General features: G+C 35.1%; 4 protein-coding genes across 6 annotated transcripts; 1 reads left to right on the top strand and 3 right to left on the bottom strand.

The window, feature by feature from the left end:
• Nucleotides 1–663: 663 nt before the first annotated feature.
• LOC149030046 (protein LURP-one-related 4-like) lies at nucleotides 664–2,189 on the bottom strand. The gene is made up of 3 exons (XM_089142372.1): nucleotides 1,683–2,189; nucleotides 1,330–1,563; nucleotides 664–1,232 (listed from the first exon to the last, which is right to left on the bottom strand). The coding sequence occupies exons 1-3, from the start codon at nucleotides 1,947–1,949 to the stop codon at nucleotides 1,098–1,100; spliced, it is 636 nt and encodes a 211-aa protein (XP_088998498.1). The 5' UTR covers nucleotides 1,950–2,189; the 3' UTR covers nucleotides 664–1,097.
• Nucleotides 2,190–6,355: 4,166 nt separating this feature from the next.
• Nucleotides 6,356–7,684, bottom strand: LOC149030045 (protein LURP-one-related 11-like). The gene is made up of 3 exons (XM_089142371.1): nucleotides 7,285–7,684; nucleotides 6,950–7,168; nucleotides 6,356–6,848 (listed from the first exon to the last, which is right to left on the bottom strand). The coding sequence occupies exons 1-3, from the start codon at nucleotides 7,558–7,560 to the stop codon at nucleotides 6,714–6,716; spliced, it is 630 nt and encodes a 209-aa protein (XP_088998497.1). The 5' UTR covers nucleotides 7,561–7,684; the 3' UTR covers nucleotides 6,356–6,713.
• Nucleotides 7,685–12,482: 4,798 nt separating this feature from the next.
• LOC149030044 (denosine deaminases acting on tRNA) lies at nucleotides 12,483–23,266 on the top strand. Of its 2 annotated transcripts, XR_016171222.1 has the most exons (12): nucleotides 12,483–12,669; nucleotides 12,917–13,037; nucleotides 15,078–15,268; nucleotides 15,394–15,495; nucleotides 16,938–17,051; nucleotides 17,384–17,556; nucleotides 17,635–17,711; nucleotides 17,803–17,922; nucleotides 18,065–18,152; nucleotides 18,510–18,624; nucleotides 19,969–20,990; nucleotides 23,182–23,263. XR_016171222.1 is itself a non-coding variant. In XM_089142368.1 (11 exons), the coding sequence occupies exons 1-10, from the start codon at nucleotides 12,483–12,485 to the stop codon at nucleotides 18,618–18,620; spliced, it is 1,284 nt and encodes a 427-aa protein (XP_088998494.1). In that variant the 3' UTR covers nucleotides 18,621–18,624; nucleotides 23,182–23,266. The 2 variants fall into 2 exon arrangements, 1 of the variants encoding a protein (XP_088998494.1); XM_089142368.1 differs by lacking the exon at nucleotides 19,969–20,990 and having other exon boundaries at nucleotides 23,182–23,266.
• Nucleotides 23,267–23,593: 327 nt separating this feature from the next.
• On the bottom strand, nucleotides 23,594–24,383 carry LOC149030043 (Copper transport protein family). Of its 2 annotated transcripts, none has more exons than XM_089142369.1 (3): nucleotides 24,223–24,383; nucleotides 24,012–24,093; nucleotides 23,594–23,834 (listed from the first exon to the last, which is right to left on the bottom strand). In XM_089142369.1, exons 1-3 carry the CDS (start codon nucleotides 24,229–24,231, stop codon nucleotides 23,605–23,607), a joined length of 321 nt encoding a protein of 106 aa, XP_088998495.1. In that variant the 5' UTR covers nucleotides 24,232–24,383; the 3' UTR covers nucleotides 23,594–23,604. The 2 variants fall into 2 exon arrangements, with proteins under 2 accessions (XP_088998495.1, XP_088998496.1); XM_089142370.1 differs by having other exon boundaries at nucleotides 24,012–24,090.
• Nucleotides 24,384–27,583: the final 3,200 nt, after the last annotated feature.

Genomic DNA, 27,583 nt, shown 5'->3' with positions numbered 1-27,583 from the left:
GGGTGTCCATATACTTCGTATATACAATGTGGCAAAGACGCCCAAGTCTATATCATGTACAACTATTTGACTATGTTTTCTATCCCTGGCTATTAGGTATTTGAGTTTAGAGCACCTCCCTATCAGGGGAGAACAATGTAGTCTCATAAAGGTTTTCAACCATATAATAGGATGTGGGCTCATGCAGAATTCACTGAGTTTTAGTTATTATTTTTTAATATTTTATAAAGTCCTGTCACTGTTATGTTTTAAGAATAAGGAGTGAGACCACATTATTATTTCTTATAAGGAGGTGATCTAGACTTTGGTTGGTTTGAGCAATACCTCTCAGTGAAGAGGTTGTGGGGTTCAATTCTACCGATGGTGGCACCCTCATCCCTAATGTATAAAAATCCCTTGTTTCAAAAATATATAGAGTTTTTTTCATATTGTCCACTTAAGTTGGACCCAAATTCTAGATTGCTCACTTACATGGCCCATATTATTTGTTGTCCACACTAAAACTAACGTTGAATTTTTTGTAATATTTCAAATTATTTGTGTGAATAACATGTAATATTCACCACATAAATGAGCAACTTAGAATTTGGGTCACTTAAAAAATTTAAAAAAAAAGGAAAAGAGAGAGAAAGGGGAGAAAGGAAATAAAGAAAGAAAGGGGTAAATAACATAAAAATATAGAAGAGAAAGAAAGAAAAGGTTAAATAATATTTTAGAGCAAAACAACCAACAATCTTTTTATGGTGGAAAGCAGTAAGTGAACATTCACATGAATCATTATTACACTTTGTGATTCGTGTGTCACTTTATAAATACATTCTAAAGCTTTCATGAAGCATCATCATTCGAATCATTACACACGGTTAGCCCCATCTTTCCCCCAAAAAAAGATAAGCCAAATCAGTAAACTTCTGCCTCTCATGCCTGTTTTCTCTCTCTCTCTCGAGAGCTTTGCTTTTCACAAGAAAGCCAGGAAACACTGATTACGTACAAAGCTGTCCCCCACAATTATAGTTCAAAAATGGATCATAGCTTTGCTTGCCAAGCACAATATGTGAAGAACCTTCTTCTGTGATATCTTCTCATGGATTCAAAAATCAAAGTTTATGACTGATTATGCCACAAACAGTAACAATACCCATTATCAGGGAGTGATCTATATGAGGTTCTACCACCAAAGTTAGTACATCATTTCCCAATGAGACACCTTTGCATGATTGCTTCTGCTTTACCTGAAACCCAAAACAAAAACACACAAATTAACTTCCAGATTAATTCATACTAGCGTTTCTAAACATATATAATTTGATGATCACAATAGAAACTAACCTCTGCAATAGGCTCCCCTGATTCGCTCAATATCCTGTATTCTGATTTGCTTGTGATGGATCCTTCTATTAACAACTGCATCGGTTGATCAGCTTGATCACCATGTACAGTAATTTTATAAGGTGACTTCCTCTTTGGAAAATTATACAGTTTCTTAACCTGAAACCATGGCTTCTCATTTTCACTGGAAGCATTGTTTCTATAAGCCTCCCAGCATCCCGAGAGTCGCAGTTTCTGAATCAGATTTCAACAGAAAAAGAAAACCCAGATCAGTAAATTTTCAGATCAATCTATTAGAACTTGGGTAAGACTGATTCCTTAGAATAAGTCCATTACAATTGAACTTTAATTACCTTTTGACGTATGGTGAGGATGACATTGCCTCTGAAATCCATGAGATCAACTTCATCTCTGCACTTCTCGTTGTAGTTGTCAATCCTGTAAACAATCTCACCACTTGAGTTATAAACCGTGCATCCATTACTGTGCATAACAAGAGATTTCATCCATATTGTGAAACTTTCTCTCTTTGTAGTCAGATAGGAAGAAGAAGGAGAAACAGACTCAGATAACCCAGAAGAAGAAGAAGAAAGAGATCGTTGAGGGTAAACCTTTGCCATGAGACGATAAAGATCAGAACTAAAATTGGATATATGAAGTTGAAAGGCTAGCTAGCTCTGTTGTTTGTTATATAATTAACATGGTGAATGTTCTACAAATCATAATGCATATACAACCATTATCACGATTAAAGCATGGGAAAATGAAGTATGATTTGGCCCCCTTTGCGCATAACGATAATAGATAGTTTATTAGTTTAACAAAGTGGAACACTGAAACCTTATGAAGCCTTAAGTTGGAGCCTAGTACTTGAAAACTTAATTAAGCTTCTTCTCTCTCTTTTGGCTTTTAGTAATTGCTTTAAAGCATAAACAAGTGTATTTGGGGAACCAAAAAGAAGTTTATGGTTCCAAGACATCATCAAACTTGGTTTTAGTTGAAACCAAAGAAATATTTATATGATGTAGATTGTACTGTTTAAGCTTCTTTCATTTTATATCTCATCAAACCTTATCCTTCAAATCGTTCCACATCACCGTTTGATCTGAATGTTTATCTTGAAAGTCAAATTGGATAGAAAAGCCAAGCACATAGGGCGGCTGAGATATCAAGGTATTTGAGTTATATTCAAGTTATTTTCTAATATATGCCATCAGATTAGGTACGATCTAGCAGTGTAATAGGCCTTTTGAGAGAATCCAATTAACCGTATAACCTAGTGTTATTTATAAATACAGACTAGAAGCAATGGTCTGAATATTTACGAACTAGTTATTCAAGGTGTAATATTTTACACAATTAACCTTATGCATAAGCCGTAACCTCAAACAAGATTGAACAAAAAAAAAAAAAAAACAAGATTGAACTTAGTACTAAAAGAACAACACAAGCTCACCCCTCTAGTTCAACCCACTAAGCCTTTGAATTTTGGTTTATAATTGGTTAGGGTTTCGTTCAAGAACCTCTTGAAGGTTTAATGTTATATGGTTTCTGTTTTGTAACTTCTTTGTACAATAGTTGTTACCTATGTTTGGCTAATTTTTGTGATTGTGTTGGGGGGGGGGGGGGGGGGGTGAAGTATTGATTAAATTATATATCGGTTTAAGGTTTTGATGTAAATATGTAACTTTCTTTCTCAGTAACTGATTTTTGACAATTGAAATTAATTAATTACTGACCATTGGTTTTCTTCCTTATGAGGGTTTCTTGTGTCAAATTCGTACTGTGTGTATGTGTTTAGTTGTTTTCATATTTTCTTCTATTGTGTGATTTTCTTAGAATTTTATTATACAAAACTGTAGAACAAGTCATTGCCGAAGTTTAAGCATTGGCATGAGAGCACGATGTAATCTTTTACGACTTTTTCGTTTACTCGTTTTCATGAAAATCAAATAAATTATGTTCAAAATTATTTGGTGATATTTTCAAAAGAGACAACTAAAATAATTTCTTAGAAATTGTTCTTTAAAGAACATTAAAAATGTGGCAAGAAATGTGTAATGAAAAATAAGATGGCAGACTGATCAGGTATAGAATAGAGGCATAAAAAATTAGATGAACATTAAAGAAACAAAAGAGTCTCTACTGCTAATTAATTATACATTAGAAAACAATATTCAAATTGAATTAATGTACGTTCTATGGAAACCCAACTTATAGAATTCATGATTTTGTCTACCTTTGACCAGATAAACATATTTATAAATAATTCGTGTCTACCTTGAGACTTGAGACCTAATACCTTTATTATTTTAGAAAGAGAATTGATTAACCACTATTTCCAAGTTTATCATTTCGTTCTTAGTTTTAAATTGAAATATGAACCTAATCTTATGTGATGTACTTTTGTGAATGTTTATAAATAATCTACTTTGGAGTTTTGAAAAAATAAGGGTAAAAGATTTTATTTCAATATTATTTTTTTTGCGTAGAGGAAACAATCTTAATTATATAGCACTAAGAGAAAACTTGTGTCTACCTCTCTTTTATGCTTTGTGCGAAAATATGAATTTGTCTTTTACATTATAATCCTGCAATTAATCCACATCCCCTAATCCCTCTCGGGTCCTCCCAAAAAAATGAATTTTGGCGAGATAACTTGGGTATTTGGAATGGATGACACGTCAAACCGTATTTCATCAATTTATTAGACAAACTATAGATTTTCGACAGTGTTAGTTCATGTATGATTTTTTTCTAGTTTTTTATACATGGTAGTCAATTTTTAAGACCCTTATGCTACGCATCTTAATTCTTTCAATCCATATGGAAGTGTATAATCAAGACTATAACAAGCCACCACTGTGCTAGAAACATATCTACAAATAATTGTAGATTAAAACTAATACAATAACATATCTATTTGGCAAGGTTTGCTTCTTAAATGAGATAAACATATGATGTTTCTGCTTAGCAGAGCTACAGTGATTTTTCCTCTTTATCCATAAGATAAAGAATGTGATATGCATTATCTAAATGTTGGGATCTAATAACCATGAAACGATCTCAACTAAAACTTGCCTAATCACTATCTACTAACTAATTAAGTCTGAATTAATCAAAATGAATGGTTAAGCATAACACATTTAATTATAAGTTGACTTCTGCAACTCTTCTTTTATGATTCAATCTTTCATCCAAAAAAGGTCACTATGATGTATCTTATAGGAAATTAAAGTTAAATAAAATGCTACGAGAAAAAGAGCTCATGTTTTATGAAAATATTTGTTAATTACTGAAAGTGAAAGTGAAGCAGAAAAATCATTAAAACTAGTCATCTCAGTGGCCACTCATTTCATGGTGTAAGGAAAAACAATGTCTATAGTTTGCTTTTCAAGCTTAATTATATTTAATTTATCAATTACAATTCCTTCGTAAATTAAACGAAAAGCTAAAAACTTAATATCATATATCTTCTTGGCACTTGTGAGTTCTGGTGGTACTTTGATCCAAAGAGAAAAGTTTCGAGAAGGTTTTAGTATTATGTTTAGATCATGATCAGTCTTTGTCATTAAAAAGGAATAAATTCATGTACTCCACTCACACAATTACCTCTTTGGCTATTATAATTATGTAAGTCTAACACCTTGCATTCACCTTGAGGCAATGAATAAAATTTATTGTGCCCAACAAAAGACAAGAAAAGAGAAAAAAACAAGAAAAAAAAAAACTCTTTGCACTTATTTAGGGCCTTTTATATCTATTTTACAGACGGGTCCTATATGATATTGACCGATACCTTTTAAAAATCACGTCGCCGATATGATACTCGATACATCATGATATATTTCTTAAAATCGTCTGACCGATATGATACTCTTTTAACCTCCTTCATAAGGATATATAATGAAAGGGGATACGAGTGTTGATATGAATCGTTGATGAAAACTATTGAGTTTGTGATGAAAATCACTTTCATTGTTTGGGTTCAAATTTGAAACTTGGTGGGTCCCACTTAGCTTTAAACATGGGTTAGGTGTTTGGTGTCATTAAGAGGGCCGTGGGAGAGATAAATGGAGTGAGAAAAAAAAATTCTAGTGAGTTCCAAGAGGGGTTTTGAGAAAAAATGAAATTGAGCTTTTGGGGGTCTTGCTCTTCGGCTCTTTTTGGTATCAATTCTCATTCTCTATTATGCCTATTTAAAATAAATAAGTACAAGAATTCATTTTTGGTCAAGAATGAAAAATGGTTTGGTGAATTTTATCGAAAATAAATTATGAAATGGAAAATAAGTTTGGTGTCAAGATAAAAAATTGTTAAAAATGATAGTAAACAAGTGAGAAAAGAAGGAAAAAGTATGGTTGTTATAAAAGAATGTGTATTGACTATTTTACCCTCATCTTACTTATAGAAGTTTAAGTAAACTTACACAAATGAAGATAATGAAATTCTCATCATAATCCATAATGGACAAAAAGTTCATTATGGATTTTGGAGGTTTTTCTATTATTTTAAATAAAAATAAAATTCAGAATAGATGCCAAACAATTTAAAATAATGAAAATTTCTCATAATTGACAATGATAATTGATACCAAAAAGAGCCTTCGTGTGGTTTTGCAAGAAATGATTTTTTTATCTCTTGTTTTCTTCTTCATTGTTACTCTATTGAAGCTTGAGCTTGGATTGATTGATTTTTTTTCAAGAGCTTCAAGATAGAAAGGTGTTTTCAAAGAGGTTTGAAAGGTGGTGTGACCAGTTGAAGTAACACTGTATTATTCTTAAATCTTGTAATATTTTGGAGATTAAAAAGATGGGTGAAGAGATTTTCCTTCACCCATCTGGGGGATTGAGTAAAAAGTAAATGAGAGGGGCATTTTAGTTATTCACATAAATGAGGAGTATTCTTATCCATTAAAAATTAAAATGGTGAGGGCATTTGGGTCTTAAAATATTTTAATTTTTGAAAATTTAACAGTCAAAATATCAAAAACTAACGTTGAGTTATATTCAAAGTTCACTTAGTGTTGGCGACAACCCACAATCTTCTTCTACATGAATCATTATATATTACACTTTGTGATTCGTGTGTCACTCTATAAATACATTCTAAAGCTTCCATGAAACATCATCATTCGAATCATTTCACACGGTTAGCCCCACCTTTCCCCAAAAAAAGACAAACCAAAACAATAAACTTCTGCCTCCCTTGCCTGTTCTCTCTCTCTCTCTCGCTTTGCTTTTCACAAGAAAGCCAGGAAACACTGGTCCAAAGCTTCCAAAGCTGTCCCCCACAGTTATAATTCAAAAATGGATCACAGCTTTGCTTGCCAAGCCAAGAAGCAAAGAACCTTTTTCTGTGAGATCTTCACATGGATTCAAAAATCACAGTTTATGACTGATCATGCCACAAACAGTAACAATACCCATTACCAGGGAGTGATCTACATGAGGTTCTACCATCAAAGTTAGTACATCATTTCCCAATGAGACACCCTTGCATGATTGCTTCTGCTTTACCTGAAACCCAAAACAAAAACACACAAATTAACTTTCGGGTTAATTTATACTAACGTTTCTAAACATATATAGTTTGATGATCGATCACAATATAAACTAACCTCTGCAACAGGCTCCCCTGATTCACTCAATATCCTGTATTCTGATTTGCTTGTGATGGATCCTTCTATTAACAACTGCATCGGTTGATCAGCTTGATCACCATGTACAGTAATTTTATAAGGTGACTTCCTCTTTGGAAAATTATACAGTTTCTTAACCTGAAACCATGGCTTCTCATTGTTTCTATAACCCTCCCAGCATCCTGAGAGTCGCAGTTTCTGAATCAGATTTCAACAGAAAAAGAAAACCCAGATCAGTATATTTTCAGATCAATCTATTAGAACTTGGGTAGGAGTGATTCCTTAGAATAAGTCCATTACAAACTTATCATTACCTTTTGACGTATGGTGAGGATGACATTGCCTCTGAAATCCATAAGATCAACTTCATCTCTGCACTTCTCGTCGTAGTTGTCAATCCTGTAAACAATCTCACCACTTGAGTTATAAACCGTGCATCCATTACTGTGCATAACAAGAGATTTCATCCATATTGTGAAACTTTCTCTCTTTTTGGTCAGATAGGAAGAAGAAGAAGAAGAAGGAGAAACAGACTCAGATAACCCAGAAGAAGAAGAAGAAAGGGATCGTTGAGGGTAAACCTTTGCCATGAGACGATAAAGATCAGAGCTAAAATTGGATGAAGTTGAAAGGCTAGCTAGCTCTGGTGTTTGTTATATAATTAACATGGCGGCTGTTCTACAAATCATAATGCATATACAACCATTATCACGATTAAAGCATGGAAAAATGAAGTTTGAATTGATTTGCCCCCCCCCCCCCTTTGCGTGTAACGATAATATATATTTTATTAGTTTAACAAAGTGGAACACTGGAACCATATGAAACCTTTTAAGTGGAAGCCTAGTACTTGAAAACTAAATTAATCTTTTTCTCACTGTTTTGGCTTTTAGTAACGATTTAGAGCTTAAACAAGTGTATTTGGGGAACCAAAAAGCAGTTTATGGTTCAAAGACTTCATCAAACTTGGCTTTAGTTGAAACCAAAGAAATATTTATATCGCGAGATTGCATTGTTTTAGCTTCTTAATTTCATTTTATATCTCATCAAACCTTATCCTTCAAATCGTTCCACATCACTGTTTGATCTCAATGTTTATTTTCAAATGAAAAATCAAAACTGAATAGAAAACCCAAGCAGGGCGGCTGACATCTGTTGAGGCTTTTGAGTTATACTTAACTTGTATTTTAATATAGGTCATTGGATTGGGTATGATCCAGCAGGATAATGGGCATTATGGGAAAATCTAATCAACCGTAGAAGTTAAAACCTAGTGTTATCTATAAATACAAACTAGAAGCAACGGTATGAGTATTTCAAACTAGATACTTAGGATGTAATGCTTCAAATAACATTATGCGTAAACCCTAACCCCTAAAAGGATCGAGCTTGGTACTGAAAGGACAACCTGAGCTCACCCCTTTGGTTCAACCCACTAAGCCTTTCAATTTTGGTTTATAATTGTTTAGGGTTCCGTTCAAGAGCCTCCTGAAGGTTTAATGTTGTAGGGTTTCACTTTTCTAACTTATTTATACAATAATTGTAATGTATGTGAGCTTGATTTTACGTGATTACCGGGGAGGGGATAGAGATGTATAGTATTGATTAAATTATATATCAATTTAGGGTTTTGATATAAATATGTAATTCTTTTTTCTCTTTAACTAATTCTTTGACAATTGAAATTAATTAATTATGAACGACCATTGGTTTTCTTCATTTTGACAGTTTCCCATGTAAAAATCTTGTGTGTGTCTGTGTTTCGTTTTTCTTCTTTTCTTCCATTGTTTAATTTTCCTATAATGTAATCAAACAAAACTAGAGAACAAGTCATTGCCAATATTCAAGCATTGGCTTGAGAACACAATGTAATCTTCTACAACTTCGTGGTCTGCTCGTCTTCGTGAAAATAAAATGAAGCAAATTATTTGGTGATAATTTCAAGAGAGACAACTAAAATAATTTATTGGGAATTATTTTTAAGAAACATTAAAAATGTGGTTAAGAAAGTATAATGGAAAATAAGATGGCAGACCGGTTAAGTGTAGATTAAAAGCATAAAATAATAAGATATATACATTAAAGAAAATAAAAGAGTGTCAGCTGCTAATTAATTATACATTAGAAAACAACATTCAAACTGAATTATTATAACTTCTACTCGAACCCAACTTATAGAATTCATGATTTTAGCTATCTCCTAACCAGATAAACATATTTATAAATAATTCTTGTCTACATTGAGACAGGCTGCCTTTAGTATTTTATATAGAAAGAGAATTGCTTAAACACTATTTTCGTGTTTATAATCTATTTGTTCTTAGTTTTAAATTGAAATATGAACCTAGTCTTATGCACAGTTGATGTACTTTTCTGACTGTTTATGAACAATCAAATTGGAAGCAGATATGTGAATTGTATCCCAACATACAATGTTTGAAGACATGAAAGCAAAACCACTTACCCTTAAACATTAAACTTATATAATACCTACTATCATTGTTGGCCAATTAATTTTTTCTTATATATAAATGTAATCAACTTTGGAGTTTTGACTAAACAAGGTAAGAGGTTTTATTTCAATCTATTTTTCTTTTACATGGAGGAAGCAGTCTTAATATAGCACTAGGAGAAAAATTGTGTCTACCTCTCTTTTATATCTTATGCAAAAATATCAATTTATGTTTTCCATTATAATCTTGCAATTAATCCACATCCCCTAACCTCTTCCAGGTCCCAAGAAAAAGAATTTGAACAAGATAACTTGTGTATTTGGAATGGATGGCGCACAAAACTATCTTCCATCAATTTGTTAGTTAAACTTATAGGTGTAAATTGATTGGATTTGGATCGAATAGTGGTAATATCATATCCGCATCCTATTATATTTGAACGGAGTTGTATAATATTCTATCGGTTTTTGGACAGATCCAGTCGAATTTGGATAATAATTAGATAATTATTTTCTTAAGTAGATTCTTTTAAATGGACATTAATGCAAATTGAATACAAGTTTTTGACTACCTGTTGACATTTTATTGATGTTTTTACCATTTTATTTGTGAGGCTATATGAAATTTAAGAATTTAACAACTTTGGTAGTTATTTTAGTATAAAATCTAGAAAAATAGTCACATATCTCAAGTACAAAATTATAAAATAAATCAAAATGAGTAACTTAATCGGATAATTTAATTGGACAGATTATAGTAGGTAAGAAAGAGGTATACCATATCTGCATCTTATTAGTAATCGTACGAATTCGGATACCGCAAAACAAATGCAAATGTAAATTCAGAAGCGAATTTTGGTTATCCATTTACACCCCTGACTCAAACTATCGATTTTTGACAATGTTAATTTATATATGATTTTCCCTAGTCTAATATACATGTTAGTCAAATTTTTAGACCCTTATGCTACTTATCCCGATTAGACCATGATCGGACCCATTTTAACTTAATCTCACGATCGTATGAAGGCGCCGCATTATGGTTACAAGCCACGAACGGCCCCCTGAATCCTACGGGAGGCGACATTGACTTTTAGAAAGTAAATATCGTTAAAGCGGAAGGAGAATTGTGCCAGGATGGGAAACCAACCACACCCCCGAATATCTAGGGAAAAACCCTATAATTGGACGGTCATCGGCAAAGATCACAAACTCATTTTACGGTCGAGAATTGGAGGTAAAGTCTATATAAACGAGTGACTTACTAACTCCAGAGGTATCTGAATCATTTTCCTAATACTCGTATTCATATTTATGCTCTGCATCTAGCCAGAGCTTCGTGATCAGTTCAACGACTGACTTAAGCTTCGGAGGTGGCCTCCCAACCGCCACGGTCAGGCCACGTCTAACCATTTTTTGCAGGTCATCTTCATAAATCCGGAGGCTTAACAATTTATGTAAAAATTAAAAATGCGGCAAAGAAAAGTGTAATGGAAAAATAAGTGATCAGGAATAGAATAGAGGCATAAAATAATAAAACAAATGTTAAAGGAAACAAGAGTCTCAGCTGCTACCTTTATTATTATATATAAAAAGTGAATTGATTAACCACTATTTTTCCATGTTTATCTATTTGTTCTTAGTTTTAAATTGAAATATGAACCTAATCTTATGTACGGTTGGTGTATTTTTGTGAATGTTTATCAACAATCAAATTGGAGGCCGGTTTATAAATTGTAAAAACAATTATATTCTAACATTCATTGTTTTGAAGACATGTATGCAAAACCTTTTACTTTTAAACATTCAATTAATGTCTAATATCTAACATCTTTGTTGGTCAATTAATTTTTACTTTTATATATATAAACAAGGTAAAAAGTAACTTGTTTATATTGAAAGATGATACAGAAACTATATCTAAACCACATAACGGAATGGTATTAACAATAAAAACAAAAACAAAAGTTGTAATTAAAGTAAATTATACGTTTGCTTCTTTTGTTGCATTTTCAGGTATTTTATGAATTGCACTAATCATTTTTTATTTTTCCATTAAATTCTATAAAATTAAAGAAAGTTAAAGTGCAACAAGAAAATTAAAGAACTTATGGAAATTAGCCGCCGTGAAAAGAGTTGATAGCTTCGTGCTCTTCTTCTTTTCCTCCATGGTTTGTCAATTCTGTTGGTGATCCCATAGCCTAGAAGGTTGTGGCATTAGTAGATGCAATTATTTGGCCAAATTCCACCTATTCACGGGTTCAAGCTTGTAACCACGATAGACTTTAGTGCTTTAGCTCTTTTGAATGAAAATTTATTTATCAAAAAATTAATAATAATAATAAAAAAGTTGATGGTTTTTTATTAGGGGTGGATATTATTATATATTACCGCAAAGAGAGTTGAATCCATGACCTCCTTAGTAATAGAAGGGATCATGCTATACAAATGTAATTTTTTTTAATTCTTAATTTAATAAAATGACCCTTTAGCAAAAAAAAAAAAAAGATTTGATTAACATTTTTTTTTTCAAAAAATTATAAAGAGTAAAGTAGTAATTAAGATATAGTATAAGTATACACTAGTAATTATTTTGAATAGCAAAATGACCGCTACACATCCAACTTTTGATTTTGCTTGGGAGTAGCATTGCTCCCAATAGTCAACGGCCCAGATGTATTTTGGAGTTTAGAGTAAATCTGGACTGTTGAGTAACGTGTTTATTCAACCGTCCAGATTTTATCCAAACCCTAAATTGAATCTGGACCGTGCTGCTCTAGAGCACAATCCTCTTAAGTCTTAATACCATTAAAAATGATGGGAGAAATACCAATTTCATAAAGAATAGAAGTTACAACACAAGAGGCAATGGTAAGTTGGTAACTATCTTTTTTATTTTTAAAACAAATTTAATTTGACAATGAAAATGAATTGGATTACTGGGCGGTTTATTGTATGTTTTTTCTCCGTCTTTTTGGCGTTCCCGTTTTCTACATTTGATCGCCTTCTACAATAAATGGAGCAAAGATTGAAGTTCCCGGTTTATTTTTTCTGAAATTGATGGGTTCCCGCGCTGAAGCTTTGAGCTCTTCTTCTTCTCGTCTTCTTCAATCGAGTAGTAAGGAATGGGGAGAGAAGGTATCAGATGCAGTTTTATCGGTTTATAATTCTCTCCCCAAGAAAGGAAAACCTCAAGGCCGAGAAACTACCGTTTTGGCTGCATTTCTTCTTTCTTCTCCTTCTCAAGGTATCGCTTCCCCTTCTTCAAAACCCTAATGTTCTTTCTAGGGCTTATTATTCAATCAGTTGTTTTTTTATACATACTATCCTCAATTCGTTAAACTGTACAACTACTCCAGTGGATCATGAATATGCGTTTGAATTTTTGAACTAATTTCGCATTTGTTCCATTATGTCCAATCCATGATGATGGAGGTTACTGTGCTGTGCTTGTGTGTGGTTTTCATGGTCTTTCCCCATTTCTATTCTTTCAGATTTAAAAGTTGTCGCGTTGGGAACGGGAACTAAATGTCTTGGACGATCACGGCTGAGTGCGAAAGGCGATGTGGTAAACGATTCACATGCAGAAATTATTGCACGAAGAGCTCTCCTGAGGTTCAGTATTACCATGCTCGTTGTCAAATCAATTAAATTCTGTTTTAGTTTCTTGGGATTGTCAGAGGATTGCACCTTAAAGGCTTAAAAACTTGATGCAATTGTGACATACCGTGCTTGGTTCACTGTCCCCCCCCCCCCCTCCTCCTCCTTTTGAAATGTGGTATTACTGGGTTAAAGGGGGATTAATCATGTCTGTAGTCAGTAGTCACACAACCCCCTCTAAACCATTCTACCATATGATGATTTAAACACCGTGTCAACTTGAAATATTGAAAACTACCTTTCCCGATTTTAATGTGGACAAATAAGCTTCTTCAAGGATGCACTGGAACCTGAGGGAACGAACAAGTAATATCAGGTAACTTGGGGGAGGGCTGACATGAGCTCCAGAACTTTTTAGTGTGACAGTGGACCTTGTTGCCACCCGTATATGGTGTCTCAATCCGTTTCATTCTCGGGGTCACCTAATGTCTAACTTCAGCTATTTGTTTTGCTTCCATGACATGCTTTTTTTTTTTTTTTTGGATGAATAATAATTTAAATTACTGAAGAACAAGAAAACATACAGAGGGAAAAAAGGGGGAGGGGGAACCCCAGTCAAGAGGGGGGAAGGAAAGAAGCTGAGAGGTTCTAAGAACTAACAATCACCCTATTTCTTGGAGAGTCAGCAACGAGGGGGTGGGGGGAGAGACCGGAGTCTCAAAGAAACATCAAAACAAATGGCATTCCAAATCATATCTCTGGATCTAGATTTGGAGGTCCATCTCCTCAGATTACGCTCCCACCAAAGATGGTGCAAAGTGGCGGCAAAGACAAGTTTGCCCACAAGGTCGCAGATAGTGGAACCGGCATAGCTTCGCAGGATCCAATTCCAATCTTGAGCAAAACGATGAGAACGTCGCGGTCTAGGCCAAATGGAGGCAGTGGCAAGGGACCAAACAGAGCGGGAAATTGGGCAACAGAAAAAAAAGATGGTCAATATCCTCTGAACCATTCCAACAACTGGCGCAGTTTGGGTTGGCGGGGATGTGGCGGGGATGTGGCGGCTGATGAAAAATGCTTGGGTTGGGAGGGCAAGGTTAAGGGCTCTCAAAAGAGTGAGGGCATGGCGAGGGATATGGTTTTTGAACCAAACAATGGGGGGCCAAGGTAAGGGAGGGTAGGGGTCTCTCAGAAGGTTCCAGGCAGAGGCAGTGGTGAAGGGGGTGCATCGGAGGTGGAGCCAAGTAGTGTGGTCGCTTGTGGAGGGGAGGAGGGGGGGGGGAGGGAGGACCAAACCTGTGTGAGACAAGGGTGGGGGGAGGGGGGACCAAATACCATAGGAGATAAAGGTGGAAAGGGGAGTGGTTTTGGGGATACGGGAGTTGTACACGGTTCTGGGGCCAAGGAGATTGTATAAGATACCCATCGGATGCCAGGGGTCCAGCCAGAAAGAGGTGGAGGAGCCAGAAGAGACAAGGATAGAAATGGCAGGGAGGGCACGATCGCGAAGAAGCAGGAGCTTCCTCCAAATCCATGAGGGATTGGGGGGAAGAGAGACAGTCTAGATGGAGTCAGTCTTGAGAAGGAATGAATAGACCCAAGAGACCTAGATGGAATCATGTTTGGAGGCAATTTTCCATATGAGTTTCAGGAGGCAGGCCATATTCATGTCCCGGATTCGACGGAATCCAAGGCCACCTTCAGATTTAGGACGACAAACGGAAATCCAGCTGATCGGGTGGAGGAATCAGGAAGATTCTTGGCCCTTCCAAAGAAAAGCACAGAAAATGGATTCCAGGGAGTGAATGACAGAAACGGGAAGGGAGAAGATGCCACACCAGTAAAGATAGGAAGATGCTTATTTTTACATGCTCAGAACATACTTTTTTCAACATCTTTAGCTTGTGATTTATGTTATATGAATTTCTGAAGTTGTTTTTCTTCTAAACCATGTATCATTCATTTGTCCTCAGCTGCATTCTTTTTTGTATGCGTCCCCCCTCCCCCACCCAAAAAAAACTGTGCGTTGAGCAGTATGTCATCCCATTATGGCAGGTTCTTTTATACAGAAATTGGATATCTCCATTCCATCTGTACCATGGATGGACGTAATAATGGTGGAAAGCAGTTGCAGGGTGATACTTCCATCAACTTCCTTTTCCGTCAGGAGACAGATGGTCCTGGTCAAGGAAAGTACTCAATTCGACCTGATTGGCTGCTACATTTATATATTTCACAGCTGCCCTGTAAGTATTTATCATAGTCATTGTGTCATCAACAGTGGCTCCATAATGTCCTAAGTTTTCAGTCCTCTATATATTATTAGGGGGAAATTGTTTCCATGTTTTGCCCATACTGGTTTCTCTTGTAGGCGGGGATGCCTCATCGCCATTGCCTTTGATAAATGATTCAACCCTAACAGAACAAAGCTCATCAGTATGTATGAATGGACTCATGAGTTCCAGTGATGAAGGTAGTGCTGAATTTCTAAGCTATTATGTTTTTCAATTTCATTCTTTCATAGTTTTTTTTTTTTTTTTTTTTTTTTGGGGGGGGGGGGGATGAAAAGAGCATGGGCCGGCCAAACAAAACCATGAGATTGCTTAATTACAGAGTAGGAAGTCAAAATGCTTAAGCTAGAGTTTTTTAACTCAAACAAAATATGAAACAGATCTGAATCCAGGGAAATTCCATAGCCAAGTTCATCTAACTGACCAGGTTAAGAGAGTCAGTCCGAATGGTTAGACGGCAGAATCCCTTGTTGAGCACCTCAGTGAGACCGTCTAACAATGAAAATCTTCTATCACAGGTTAAGGGGGTGTTACTATAGTGAAAATTCATAAGCAATGATAGTAACAGGGGAGGTCAGGGCAGGGGTAGTGGTGGAGGTTTGTAATGATTGCATCTTTCCTTAATCAAGTAATTGTTTCAAGATTTAGATTTTATTCAGATGAACTCAATGAAGGAGCTGATTAAATGCTTTTGTTAAACACCATGTTTAATTAATTATAAATGTAGCTTTTGAAATAGATAAACTAAAACAATGAATACTTATTTGTTACTTTTGTATTTTGTTCACATGCATGTGCTGACAAATTGAACAATTTACTAACTTAAGTATCTGTTCATAGAATTTTTTGTTTCACTTGAAAAAAGCATGCTTAAGTTACTAGCCTTCTTGTGCATGCATCCTAGGTCAACTTGGGGGGGGGGGGGTGTCAAAGTCTCCTGGTCACTTCCTTCTCTCAATCTGATGACAATACATAAAAAAATCCGAATAAACTTTAGGTTTATTCCTTGATATTCTTTGCTTTGTAAAATTAAATTGTACATAAAAGGTAATTGTTGATTTCTATTGCTTCCATGTGAGTGTATGCTACTTCTTATTTTGGCAGATCTCCTTGAGTATGCCATCCTTCCCTCTATTGCAGGCTTTAAGATGTTGTCTATGTTTCTAAAGATTTCCTCATCACAAGCCTAAAATTTATCCATCTGCTCAATTTTCTGGTCATGGTTTAGCTTCACCAACCTTCAATGAATCCTTTCTAAAGACTTGGATGAACCTTGTCAATCTCTCTTCAGTTTAATGGGACTATTTTTTCTTTCATTTTCTGTAGTCTTCCTTGGTATAATTGGTAAGGATTGTGGGTTTTGATCATTATGTCCCGTACAACTGAGGCCTTAGAAAGCAATTCTACGATTTCATTATTTTCTTTAAATTCTTGGGTCATTACTTTGAATATTCTGTTTTATCTATGCTCCTCTTCTCTTCTGTGATGTGTATACTCCATATCTTTTGACATCGATCTTCCTTAAAATTGTTATAATTAATTTCAGTGGCTTAATGGAATATATATTCATTCATATGTGCTAGATCCATGTCGGTGTACATTTATGCGTTGCATTCTTGATCAGGTGATTGTATACAGGCTGTTGGCATGGTTCAGAGGAAACCTGGTCGTGGTGACACAACATTGTCAGTGAGCTGCTCTGATAAAATTGCCCGATGGAATGTTGTGGGTGTACAAGGTTTTAATTGTTCAATTCTTGCTAGTCTTTAACTGCCTTTAATTGCAAGACTACATCGATTTGGTTGACTAAACTAGTATCTTAATCAGCAGAGATGCTCAATGCTGCTGGTGCTGAAATAATTTCTAAGATGAAAAGTATATTTAACTTCTACCACGTCGATAGCTGGAAGGATTCTCCAATGAATGCTAAGTTTAGACAACTGATTAGTGTCGTATTATTACCTCTTTTTGAGTAATAAAGAGGGATCATGATGTTTATATTCTCATGCCAATTCCATATGACTACCATTGTCTAGGTTTTCATTATATTTCTTTTCCCCTTTCTCTCAGGATCTCTGCTTTCCTGCTTTCTCCAACCTGTCTATGTGTCTTCCATTACTGTTGGACGCTCTCCTCTCAATTGTTCTGAAGACCTTCCCCTAGAGTATCATTTGAAAAGAGCACTTTTTGATCGCATCTTTCCGATATCTAGCAGGCTTACCGCACCATTTCGAGTGAACAAGGTTCAAAATGTCTATTACATATTAACAAATGAGTAAGCCAAGCATATTTATGACATAATATCTATTATCCATTAGCAGCCACTTTTCTGGGAGGCCCCAGTACCACCTAAGGAGTTTCAGCATTCAGATTCTGCTGCAGAAACTTTAACTTGCGGGTGTGTTTTAAATCTCCATTTCTCTCTTTCCTTGGTATACCAAATGTTTAAATATTATTCATGTGTTAAATGTGGTATACTTAATTCTCAGGTATTCAGTTTGCTGGAATAAGTATGGCTTGCATGAAGTTATCCTTGGAACCACTGGCAGAAAGCAAGGCACATCCTCAAAAGGGGCACTTTCCCCGGCTACTGAGTCGTTTTTATGCAAGTATGCAAGATGGATGATATGATAAATCTTACTGGAAGGCGTATATGCCTCTTATTTTCACTTTGCATTTGTTGAACATGTCACAAGCTGTGGTTACAGAAGGATAGAACTATTTTGGATCATGTATTTTGATGTTATGCAGGAAGCGCCTGTTAGATCTCTTTGTGGCATTAAGACATGGATGCGCTGATGAAGTCCCAGCTGATATCATATCTTATCGAGAATTGAAGGTAAGAGATTTGGTTTACTCTACAAATTGATAGAATTATGCCATGTCTTTTAGTTGGATTCCATGCATAGCTTAGGTCTTATATCTAGTATGGCCTTAATAGAGCTGATTGGAAGGCAAGAATCTATGTAGCCAACCCCATTCAGTTGGGACAAGGCTTGTTGTTGTTTTTAGTTGGATTCCACATTTTGGTAAGTCAAAGTTTGACTCTAGTCATTGTCTTTATGAGACGTGCTAGTTTAGTTGAACCCACCTTGTTTGAATTGCCAAATATTTTTCTGCAATGAGTTAAAATTTTGATATTTGTGATCGACAGTATACCTGTAAACAACGTTGAAGTCTTAAAAGTACTCTGCAGGAAAGAGCTGGTGAATACAATTCCACTTTGAAGATTTTTAGAGATCATCTGCCTTTCAGAAATTGGTTTGTGAAACCTGTGGATCTTGCTGTATTCCCTATTTTAAGATAGCAAGGTGAAGTCATGTGCTTACTTCTTCTTCTTCCCTCTTTTCTTTTCTTTCTTTTATTTTTACTTATTTATTTATTAAAAAAAAAAATTTTTGGGGGGGGGGGGGGGGGGGGCTTTATATCAGTAGCATTCACAACTTGGAACTTTAGATTAAAGGTGTCATTCTACAGTCGGATTCAAAGGTATGTGTCTGAAGCCGAACTGGAAAAAGCTGTTTGGTGTAAAGTGTAAAGGGTCGAAAAGAATTCAAACCAAGTTAAAGAAATTAGGTCAAAGACTGAAAGCAGACAAGAATTGAAACTTAAAAGACCTCGTTGCTTTAGTTCTTCAACGTGATTTGGTTCAGTTTTTGCAGGATCCTGTACAGGATCAAAACTGAATCAGTTGACTCCCTTACTTTGGATTCACAAGACTTGTCCTTAAAGACTGAGAGATAAAAGCTTTGCGGTTTAATAAATTAGCTTTCACATAGCTTGTTTCAATCATCTATGTAAACAATGGGGAAGTTGAAACGCTGGCTGGGGATACAGGAATACTGATTTACTTGATATAAAGATGGAAAACAAAACTAAATAGTATCAAAGTGTACAGTTTGAACATTGATGGAGATCACTGGTTATGTACAGATTTCGTCTTTGAGTGTTAAGAATTATTTTAAGTGTAATTAGTCCTGGCAATCTTGTTTATAGTGAACTTCATGGTATGTAAAAGGCCAAGAGTATTGAACAAATGAGCGTTAATGAACATAGCTTCTGATTGCTGGCTTTTGCACATAGATTTTTGTTGATCATCCAAAAATAGTAGTCATCAATTATTGTTCAGACTGTATGCTCATCTATGGTTTCAGAGCTGGGGAAGCTCTAGGACGATGCTTTGTTTGTTGACTAGTCTGGTTCTAGGTGGAAACTAGTATTTCATAGTGGGTGGCACTCTAGTTGGATAGCGTTAGTTGTGGTGTCGAGTGCCATAACATCTTTTATCAGTGAACTGAAAACATACCCAAAAGAAAGAGGGGAGTGTTTGGAATTTGAAACTATCATCATACAGGGCTATATTCTGTTTCTGTTACTGTTCACGGTATGTGTAACTTCAGGTTTTACCTGCAGCAGTTTTCACTGTTAAATGAAAATCAGGTGTCTAGGAATTATTTAATATAAAAATCAGGTATTACAAGTGCTAAGCTTGTGTCATCCATTCTGTTTTTGGTATGCTTCACCTCTGTTCGGGATGCCTGAAAGGGCCATCAACACTACAGTAGAAATGGAGAAACAGGTTTCCCACTTTCAACTGTTTGGCTTCCTAAACTGCTTGTCAATGCTAACAAGGTAATTTGGTTGCTGACCACTAGGTAATACCTCTGTCGCTGCTTCTGTTCCATCCTACTGTTTGATGTCTTTTGCCCAACAGAACAATAAGGATAAGAGTACGGTATGAAGTCGTAATGCCACCTCAAGTTTTTTCCCTGATTTTTTTTCTTTTCTGCATTTGTTTTCCGTCATGATTATGCAAGCAAATGATATTTTGAACTGGTTTGTTGGTTCCTGCTCAGTTTCTCTTTCTTCCAGGGAAGCAAACTGCAAACCAGAGTATCCAAAATCACCATGTTGAGCTTTGTAACCATACATCTATTGGTGGGGGGAGGGTTAAAACAGCTGGAAGCCTAACTTAAAGAATTATTATATTTTCGAAGTGTTCCAGGATTGAGGGTTGGCTGTTGGTGAGAAATGAGAATTGAAACGATGAGGAGCCTAAGGTTGTCTTATAGGCATATCATCAAAGAACTGAATTCAAATTGAAGCAGGCAACTATGAGATATTAATTTAGAAATTGGAGTAAACTGATGTGTATCCTTTGCATCCACGTACAGAATTCCACTAGGCTTATGTTTATGCTGAACCAGTGTTTATGGTGTCTAATCTTCATGATAACCAGTAGGTGGATGTACACCTTTGTGAGTCACTAAAATAAAAGTGAATTAACTTATCTAATTAAAAATTTGATAATGTTCTTTACTATCTTGCCTTACCTAATCAAATTAGCATGGAATCTGAGGCTAACTAATATAAAAGTTGCACTAAGTTTTTCCACCAATTAGAGTTTATATTTATGAGTTCTTATCATTAATGTTGCATTATGTAGGATATCAATATAAAGTTTTTATTTTATTAATGATTGACAAGAAAGTCAAAATATTCCTAAGCACATTGTCGTTATGTCATACTACACTATCTTTTGACTTTTGATGGGGTTTAAATTTATAGATAGCTAGTTCTTAAGGTTTCAACGTTTCATCGTCTCAAAAATATAAGTTGGCTAAGGAGTAAAACAAACCACTAGAATTTCAAGACTGGCGAAGGCATGCGTAGGGTGGTGGGTGGTCAAGCATTAGTTTCTGGAGAGTTTCAGATGTGTTTTTGTTTGGTGTGGTGTCATCTCATGACACTAAATTACTGAATTTAAAATCGTTTGGATTCTAAATTTTTGTTTTATTCTGGTAGTAGTTGGATCTTAATCTTTGTATGGGTAATATTGATTTCTTTTATGAGATATTGTTAATACCCACTGTTTTTATTTCTGGCATGTAAAATCTTAATGTATGTAGATGTAAAATCTCTTTCAATTCAATTAGAAGATCTTCTGGTTTGGGGAGTCATGCACCAAGTAGTAATGTATCAATCGAGGCATTCTTTCTTTTTTAGGTTGTACAGAGCATGTATGGAAAATTGGGTTTTTGACTAGATTGAATTGTCAAGGTTTTGGAATACAGATCAGGTTAAAGTTTTTTTTGAGGGATTGGGTTAAACTCATTAGGAGCACTAGTCAAGATGGATTTAAGTTAGTGTAAGAGTTGATTGTTTGATTTGACTTTGGTTTGACACTTCGTAGGATATTTTGATGAATATAAGGCAATGATATGAAATAATGGATTGTTTTATTGTTTTTTCTGTTTCATGTTTAAAATTGGGCAGGGTTAGGGTTAGTACTTAAACTTGACCAGCCTTGTAAGGCTTGAGTATATAATGTAAGACTCGACCCAGTCTGACTTTCTTGGCTAACTCAAAGACTCATTGGTTTTTATGGCATAAATTCATTTAAATTTATTAATATCTGATCTTTTGATATTTGTTTATTTAAACTTTTTTATACATATGTAATGTATTTGAAAAGAAACAGAAAAAAATCTTATCCTTTTGGTGAAAGAAGACTTAAATCATCTGAATTGACATGTCTAACTCACCAGCCTCTCAAATTGAAGAAGTTGACTTTCAGGGGAAAGGCGGTGGCTTTTAATTTTTGTTTTGGGTGTGATCTGTTTAATTCATTTATTCTTTCTTTCTTTTTCATTTCATTAGAATTTTGCAGCACTTGGGGACCCAGCGTTTCTGTTTGACACAAGCTGACGCGTACTGTTGAAAAAAATCCATGATTTTATTCTTTTGACGCGGAAAGATGATGCTGCACCATTTGTATTTAATGGAACATGTGGCCCTATCTGGATGATGCACCTATTCCCCTGAATGACTATGACTGTATGAAGTTGTTGGTTGCGTCTCGTCTCTTTCCACTCTCTCTGTCTCTCTCTTTCTAATCAGCCTGTGGACAGCCGTAGCTGAAACCAAATTTGAAATGTGAACTAACTGTTGAGAATTGGTTGGTTCAAGCTAATTGGCTTGGTTTGATTTTAATCTGTCGAATTAGTTATGATCTATCATTGGGCTGTTCTAAAACTGAGACTATAGTAATTTGTTAGTTTTGATTCAGATTTGCTTTAAATTTTGCATGCAAGCATAGCCAGAAGGTGTGGCGCTAGTTCTACTTCTGCCATTTATTTGATATGATTTGTCTGCTTTCATCTTGGGTTTTACATGCTAGCCCTGAAGCTGTGAACAGAATGATCTCGTGATCCTTTGTTTTGGCAAATGGTGCCCACTTCTCCACTTTCTGAGATTGACATTGAAAATTTGCAAATGAGATTCTCAGCAGATATTGCTTTCTGACTCCATCTAACCGTATTGAGTGGTGCAATTTTGTACACTACCATACCTTTCGGTTGTGTCGTTCCTTCAATTGATTACTCTTCAGACTTCTTCTTGGTGTAGACCTAATTAGATAACTATGGCCACCCAATTGGATATGAGGACAAAATATCCTCCCAGTCTTAGGATTCTGGTCCATGTATTATTATTATTGTTGAGATTTTAAGGGTTTAATTCAAGAATTCAAGACCCAGATGGGGCCTAGGAATTTGGCTTCATTGATTGAAACTAACATACAGATGTCTTTTTTTAAGAGTTGTTTCATAATTTTCATTATCAAAAATTTGATTGGTTTCCAGTTCTCAGAACAGTTCAGAATGAGTTTTCTTCCTCTTGGCTGTGGTGTTTGGGTCAATACTATTAGTTGTGATGGGTCGATCCATATATGGTGGAGGTGGCAGTCTTAAGGGATATTATAAATCTAATGTGCATTGCATGTTTGCATGGCTGTTTGTTTAATAGTTTCTAATTCTTTTTTTGGCATTGCTTTCTAATTTACAAGTTTTTCCTACATAAACTTGCAGCCACTTCAAAGGAGTTAATGCAAATGAAGTGAATCTACCGTGGACCATCTCCTTTGAAAGGGATTGTTAGGGAGGCGGCTCTTGGTTGTTCCTGAAGGTCACTTTCTGAGCAACATGCCTTCCTGGGTCAAGTATGGGGGGGCGGAGCTACCAGATGCAGGTGATGTAAAGCTTATTTTCTTCACAATTAATAAAATAAGGGCCTACACTATAACCGATGATTGATTATCTGAAGGAACCCTTCCCCAAAAAAATATTTCATATCCTGTTAAAGGATTGAAAATTTAAGGAAATATTGAATTAGTGATCTTCATGTTGGAAAATTTTCATTATTCCAGTAATTATAGGATATAATGAACATCAACTCAGACAATTCTATACATCATAACTATGAAGAAACAAGAAGTTTCTCGAGTGTTTGCTTTACTTTTTCTCTTCCTTCTTTTCTTCTTTCTTCTCAGCCGGGGGAGCTGCTGGTTTCTCCTCTTTCTTTTGTTCTTTCTTCTCTTCCTTCTTTTCTTCTTTAGCTGGCCCAACTGATACGATGTCAATCTTCCCTAATTTCTTCAACTTTTTTGCAATTGCAATTGTGTCCATTTCCCCTATCACTGTCAGCTTCTGATCTTTTATTTCAGCTGCTATTGAATCCACCCCTGTGAATCAGAATCATCAAAAAGTATTAGGAATCCGATCTTTATCTCTTTTGGGTATGAGGCATTGCTCCTCGTTTCAGAGTAGAGGAGGAATTTTCTAGAATTTCAGTGTAAATTATAATCTATGTTCAAAAGGTATTCAGTAAATTCAAGAACAGAGTACAATATTGCAACTACCGTATATATCAGCAACGGCTTCTATTGCTTTCTGCTTCGTTTTATCGTCGGTCATGGTTAGGATCTTCAGAACCACCTTCTGCTAAAGATCCCACCAAACCCCACAAAAAGAAAAGGGAAAAGAGAAGGTATTAGATCTCCTTCTGATACATGAAGGTAACCCAAGAAAAGAAGAAAGAAACTAAGAAATGGGTAGAGAAGGATAGCTTACCTGTGCCATTTGATCTAAGGCTAGAGCAAATTGGAGATCGTAGTGATGAAGCTCAGATTCAGAATGCTTAGTGGATGGTATTTAACACCCGGAAAAGAAAGGTGATTGAGAAAAAAGAATTGTAGAGCTGTCAAAGAATTGTAGAGTTGTCAACAGGTAAAGCTCGCCCGTTCTATCATATTTATGGGCCTTAGGGGTCAGAGAGGAGCAGTCATAGTCAATGGTCACCATCTACCTATCTTGAATAGTTAGCTGAGATTTTAGACCCCCAAAAAAAAAAAGCCTTTGCTGGGTTGGAAGGTTAATGGTGGTGCTTTTTTATTGGTATATTTGGTGGCATTCATGAACTAACCTTTGAATCTTCCATCATAGCCTTTAAAGGTATAACTTTTCTGGGTTATTTAATTGATTTACCTTGTGGTTTGCCGTTTGTGTGATCACTGTAACTCCTTTCAGGTGCAACTTTTCTGGGTTATTTTATTGATTTACCTTGTGGTTTGTGTGATCACTGTAACTCACACATCTAGTCTTCCTTATTGTGCTACAGTCAGTGGGGGCTGTTAATGGTCCCAATCTGACCTGCCTGTGCCATTGATCTGCGTGTTCATACAGAACCAGCTTAATGGTGGTTCGCAAAGATAGTGGTACTATCTATTATTGGCTTGAATATTGAAAAAAGAATAGAACCTTAAGAAAACAGAAGTCTTAGCAGACACGCAATCCTGAATTGGGTTTCAAACCTAACCACGCAATTCACAGGCTTTGTAAAGCGAGAGATGAACAAACCAACACAATCTGATCTGATTTGGGTAAATGTAAACATGCTGGTCGTGTTTCATTATCAATGGAGCTTTAAGATAAATCACTTTTTGAAACAAATGAATTTTAGATCGCTTTGTCTTTCTGCTTTAGGAAATGAGTGCCAGAAAAGAATTTTTAGTTACACATTTACTGTAGCTACCTGGGTTTATGAGCTAGGAAGAGCAAATTCAACCTCGAAGCTTAGGCTTTTGAAATAAATGGCCTCAATGTTCTGGATAGAATTGAATTTGAATATATGGATTGAATAAAAGTCTTGACTGATCAACGGGTTTGACAATGGGGTTGAATGAAAGCTCCATTTTATTCTTAGGTTTTGACATTGATGACAGTGCTAGCCTTCCATGGTTGAACCAGTTTATTGGGCTTAGCTCATGTTAGAAACCCATTCTCTACTCATCCTTTTAAAATTGGAAGAAGCATCTCTTTTTTCAAATGTATTAATATTAAGAGGTGGGAATTTAAGATGGTCGTTAGAATGTATTTATCATTTGAAGATTGAAGAATAATGCAACACATTGTACTACATTGAAATTGGAGAAATAAGACAAAATTGAGGTTAGAACGAATATTGCTTTTTCAGTGCTTCTATAATTTTCGAGAACTGCCAAAAAGATGAAAACAATAAATAAATAAAATAAAGAGACAAGAACACAGTTTCAAACATTGATATGATCACACAATCTGGGCTCGGATTTTTACCACACAAATTGCATTTTATAGACAGTGAAGGAAAATTTTAATGTTACTAAAGAAAGGAAAAATATTATTTGCATCATGTATACTTCCCCCATTGTAATTGGAACCACCAATCAAACATAGAACGGTTTGAGCTTTACCTACACATAGTCAAAGGTACATAATGAAAAAAGAGAAATTCTTTTGAATCTAAGGACTTAAGCTCTTTTTAGTATCAATTCTCATTTTCTATTATGTCTATTTAAAAGAAATAAGTATAAGAATTCATTATTGGTCAAGAATGAAAAATGGTCTGGATAATTTTGTCAAAAATAAATTATGAAATGAAAAATAGATTTGATATATCAAAATAAAAAATTGTTAGAAAATGTAGTGAGCAAGTGAGAAAAGAGAAAAGAAAGAAAAAAGTATGATTATTTATGAAAGAATGTGCATTGAGTATTTTACCCTCATCTTAACTATAAAATCTTAAGTAAATCTTTGCAAAAATGAAGAGAATGAAATTCTCACCATAAAGATAATAGATGTCAAACAGTTTAAAATAATGAAAAATTATCATGACTGAGAATGATAATTGATATCAAAAAGAGCAGATTGGAGTGGGCTTTGCCAAGTTGGAGATCTTATTTTACGATTGAATTGTTCGACCTGGAGGAAACAGAGAAAATGGAATGTATTGATTGGTTTTCGCTGCCGGAGACAAGGGCAGCAAGAACAGGGGGCAGGGCTAGGGTTTAGAACAAACTAATCTCATTTTTTAGTGTATAGGAGAATTTTAACCTCATTTGTTAATTTAAAATCTTATGGGTTTATGTAGAAAAGGGGCTGTTTTCTAAAGGGGTGTAGATGTAAATGTCCAAACATTTTAAAATTAATAAAAAAAAACTGACACCTGTTTGGACAGATATCCGTGCAGCCGAGAACAAAAGTCCCATAGTGAGCCACTCATGCAAGGTTTTTGTTGGGCTTACAAAACAGTATCGTAATTGGGCTTAGAAGGTTTAAGCCCAATTGGAATCATAGCCCAAACTCATTCTCAAGAGGGCTCTGTTCGATACATAAAGAGCAATCAACTTGGTAGCTATTATTTGCTCATTTTTTGAGAATATCTTTTGTTTCATGTACTTAAGAATCATTAATTATGGAGCTCAACAATACTATAAGCAAGAATTGATCTTAATCATCCATTAAAGCCATGACCAATTTCAATACGAATCAATCAATTAAAGCTTAGTTCCTTAGTTGCATTTCAACTAACTCACATATCATTTTGTTGTTGCCAAATTGATTGCGATGGATTGATTCAATGAAATCAGAATAATTATGGTACAAGAGAAAAATAGAAAAATGCTCTGTTTGCAAGAGATAAATTTTCTAACGCACGTGATTGGAATCATAACATGTGTTCAATTTAACAATGAAATCCTATATTTTTTGTGTATAATTTTAATGAAGGTTGCAAAAATCGTTTTATGTCACAGTGTTAGTGTTAGTGCCTGGACAACACCACCAACACAGTGACATGTCGCGATATATTTGGAGGGGTGTCGATGAAAAATCAACCCCTAGTTTTGAAGGGTATTTGAGGTCATTTTAGTTCGAATTTTATTGTGTAGTTTAAATTGAGACCAATAAAAACACTGAGAGGATTATTTTGATGCTAAAACATCACCTAAACTAATGTTTCCAAACAACATATGTTAGCATGTATGCAAGCAAAATTAGAAGTCTTGAAAGCTCACGAATTTGTATAAAATCCCGTTTGATCGACATAAACAATGTAAAAATTGACGATAACTAAACAAGATGTACTCGTAAACATCGAAAATTGGAGCAAAATAAG

The sequence above is a fragment of the Hakea prostrata genome, chromosome 1, assembly GCF_041222555.1.
Source record: "Hakea prostrata isolate BN-2017 chromosome 1, UWA_Hpros_2, whole genome shotgun sequence".
Taxonomy (NCBI): domain Eukaryota; kingdom Viridiplantae; phylum Streptophyta; class Magnoliopsida; order Proteales; family Proteaceae; genus Hakea; species Hakea prostrata.
This window is presented reverse-complemented; position numbering and strand designations above follow the sequence as displayed.

Excerpts from the sequence above, each read along its gene's own strand:
- LOC149030046 (XM_089142372.1), bottom strand. The coding sequence starts at position 1,949 with ATGGCAAAGGTTTACCCTCAACGATCTCTTTCTTCTTCTTCTTCTGGG. Across the intron at positions 1,564-1,682 it reads TCCTCACCATACGTCAAAAG|AAACTGCGACTCTCGGGATG; the intron begins GTAATTAAAGTT and ends AATCTGATTCAG. Across the intron at positions 1,233-1,329 it reads CAGGGGAGCCTATTGCAGAG|GTAAAGCAGAAGCAATCATG; the intron begins GTTAGTTTCTAT and ends TTTGGGTTTCAG.
- LOC149030045 (XM_089142371.1), bottom strand. The coding sequence starts at position 7,560 with ATGGCAAAGGTTTACCCTCAACGATCCCTTTCTTCTTCTTCTTCTGGG. Across the intron at positions 7,169-7,284 it reads TCCTCACCATACGTCAAAAG|AAACTGCGACTCTCAGGATG; the intron begins GTAATGATAAGT and ends AATCTGATTCAG. Across the intron at positions 6,849-6,949 it reads CAGGGGAGCCTGTTGCAGAG|GTAAAGCAGAAGCAATCATG; the intron begins GTTAGTTTATAT and ends TTTGGGTTTCAG.
- LOC149030044 (XM_089142368.1), top strand. The coding sequence starts at position 12,483 with ATGGGTTCCCGCGCTGAAGCTTTGAGCTCTTCTTCTTCTCGTCTTCTT. Across the intron at positions 15,496-16,937 it reads CATGAGTTCCAGTGATGAAG|GTGATTGTATACAGGCTGTT; the intron begins GTAGTGCTGAAT and ends ATTCTTGATCAG. Across the intron at positions 17,557-17,634 it reads CACCATTTCGAGTGAACAAG|CCACTTTTCTGGGAGGCCCC; the intron begins GTTCAAAATGTC and ends ATCCATTAGCAG.
- LOC149030043 (XM_089142369.1), bottom strand. Across the intron at positions 23,835-24,011 it reads AGCCGTTGCTGATATATACG|GGGTGGATTCAATAGCAGCT; the intron begins GTAGTTGCAATA and ends TCTGATTCACAG.